Source organism: Neophocaena asiaeorientalis, unplaced genomic scaffold (assembly GCF_003031525.2).
Source record: "Neophocaena asiaeorientalis asiaeorientalis breed wild unplaced genomic scaffold, Neophocaena_asiaeorientalis_V1.1 scaffold327, whole genome shotgun sequence".
NCBI lineage: Eukaryota > Metazoa > Chordata > Mammalia > Artiodactyla > Phocoenidae > Neophocaena > Neophocaena asiaeorientalis.
Genome location: NW_020174560.1, coordinates 3899160 through 3900836, shown reverse-complemented (window position 1 = coordinate 3900836; position 1677 = coordinate 3899160). Strand labels below are relative to the sequence as shown.

Genomic DNA, 1677 nt, shown 5'->3' with positions numbered 1-1677 from the left:
AAATGCAGCAAAGTAGGAGAGGCTATACAGGGAAGGGAAGACTGAGGAGATGTATTACAGAGACCTCGAAGTGAATGCGTTAAAACAGGAAAGAAGGTGCATTCATTGAATGAAAACAAAAGAATACGAAGTGTCCGAGGTCAGAGCAAAAAGGTTTTAGTTTACCTAGTTGATTCCTTAGGTTTACATCTTAGTTCTCTCCTTATCTTGTATGTATATATAAACTTAGGCTTCCTGAACCATTTTATTTCTCTTTCCAAAAGAGACTAATGGACATTTGTAGGAGACATAGGGGCCACTGTAGCAGTTTAGCTGAGGAATGTAATCAGAAACTATTCATCATTTTCTGTCCCCTCCTGTCTTAGGCTGACTGGTTCCCTGATGTGTTACCTGCTTCTGCCACTGATCCAAACTGCAGAACTTCTCATTCGTTCCCAAGGCCTCCAGGCAGTGTCCAGTAGGGAATCAACTCTAAAAGGAACCAGACCAACGTTTGCCAGCCCCTTCATTCTGGTGACTGAGGGAAGGAAAGTGTGGGAAGGGGTATATATGTGTAGTCGATGGAAAGGAAACACAGACTGTCAAATTACTATACCTCTTCAGTTTCTTTTACCAATAGAATTCTTCAACCATATTATTTTTTATTGTGTATGTATGGGGGAAGTTGGAGATGGTGACCTTGATTAGAATGTGATTTAAGAGGAATAAATGGAGGGAATGAGATAAGAGACAGTCGGTTATGAAAGAGGTTGAAGTCTTGAAATAATGTGACCATCTGTGGAATTTTTTAAAGCCAGAGTTTACAAAAATATCACTGATAGAGGCTGCCTCCTCATTTCCCGCCACAGGAGACTTCTTGGACTGGAGGCACTTGTTTAATAACAGCTTGTCTTTGATAGAAAATGTTCAGGGCATCATCGTACAAAGTTCCAGTAGCAGTGACGCCTACACGGAAGACTTGGAACTGCAAACAGAGGCTGGGGTCACCTCAGTGACAACTGACGCTGTCCAACCAGAAGTTCGATTCTTGTTTTGGGGGATGAGGAAGTAGACTGTACTAAAGCACTAAAACAATTTTTTGTCTGTACTTTCTCTTTAATTAAAAAAAATATTTTTGTTGGCGGGAGAGGGGGGTGTTCGGTAGAATTTCACATCATATCTGGAGTTAAGAAGAGGATGGGGAAGCTCAGCCCTTCACCCAAGAATAACCCAGTAATGACACCTCTACGCGTGGGAAGTGTTTCCCTCCGCACAGGGAGGATCTGAGGCTGCACCCCAGTGGGATTCCCTGCTTGAGTTGGAAGGCCACTCAGAGGTAGATGCGAATCCAGCAAGAGTGCGGAAGGTTTCGCTGGAATGAAATACCAGAGAGGAAAGACACTCCAAGTCGAAGGGGCTACCCCCAGTTTGGAGGTAGGGGCTGTGCTGCGCGAAAGGGACTGAAGAGCCCGGGGGCCACCGTGGCCTGTGCCTTCCGCTGAGGGCCTGAGAGGGACGCGATGCTGTCGGGCACCGGGTTTGAGTCACGGGAGCCGGCCCGGCCGTGCCCAGCGAGCCAGCGCCAGACCCTGGCGTCCTCCATCTTCTCTCCTGAGCTCCCCCTGTTCCAGCTGCCTGAGCCACGGACCGCAGCACCACACACCCCCGCGGGGGGGGGCGCCGCGCCCCCTCCCCGCC

General features: G+C 48.2%; 1 protein-coding gene across 4 annotated transcripts in view; it reads left to right on the top strand.

The window, feature by feature from the left end:
* The first annotated feature begins 1189 nt into the window (after positions 1-1189).
* Positions 1190-1677, top strand: part of VEZF1 (vascular endothelial zinc finger 1) — a 15831-nt gene continuing 15343 nt past the window's right edge. Inside the window, exon 1 of one of the 4 annotated variants that reach the window (XM_024757558.1) lies at positions 1190-1413. In XM_024757558.1, coding sequence (XP_024613326.1) covers positions 1357-1413 — 57 coding nt within the window. In that variant the 5' untranslated portion in view covers positions 1190-1356. The remainder of the gene's footprint in view (positions 1414-1677) is intronic. The other 3 variants (XM_024757560.1, XM_024757559.1, XM_024757562.1) reach the window with 3 other exon arrangements.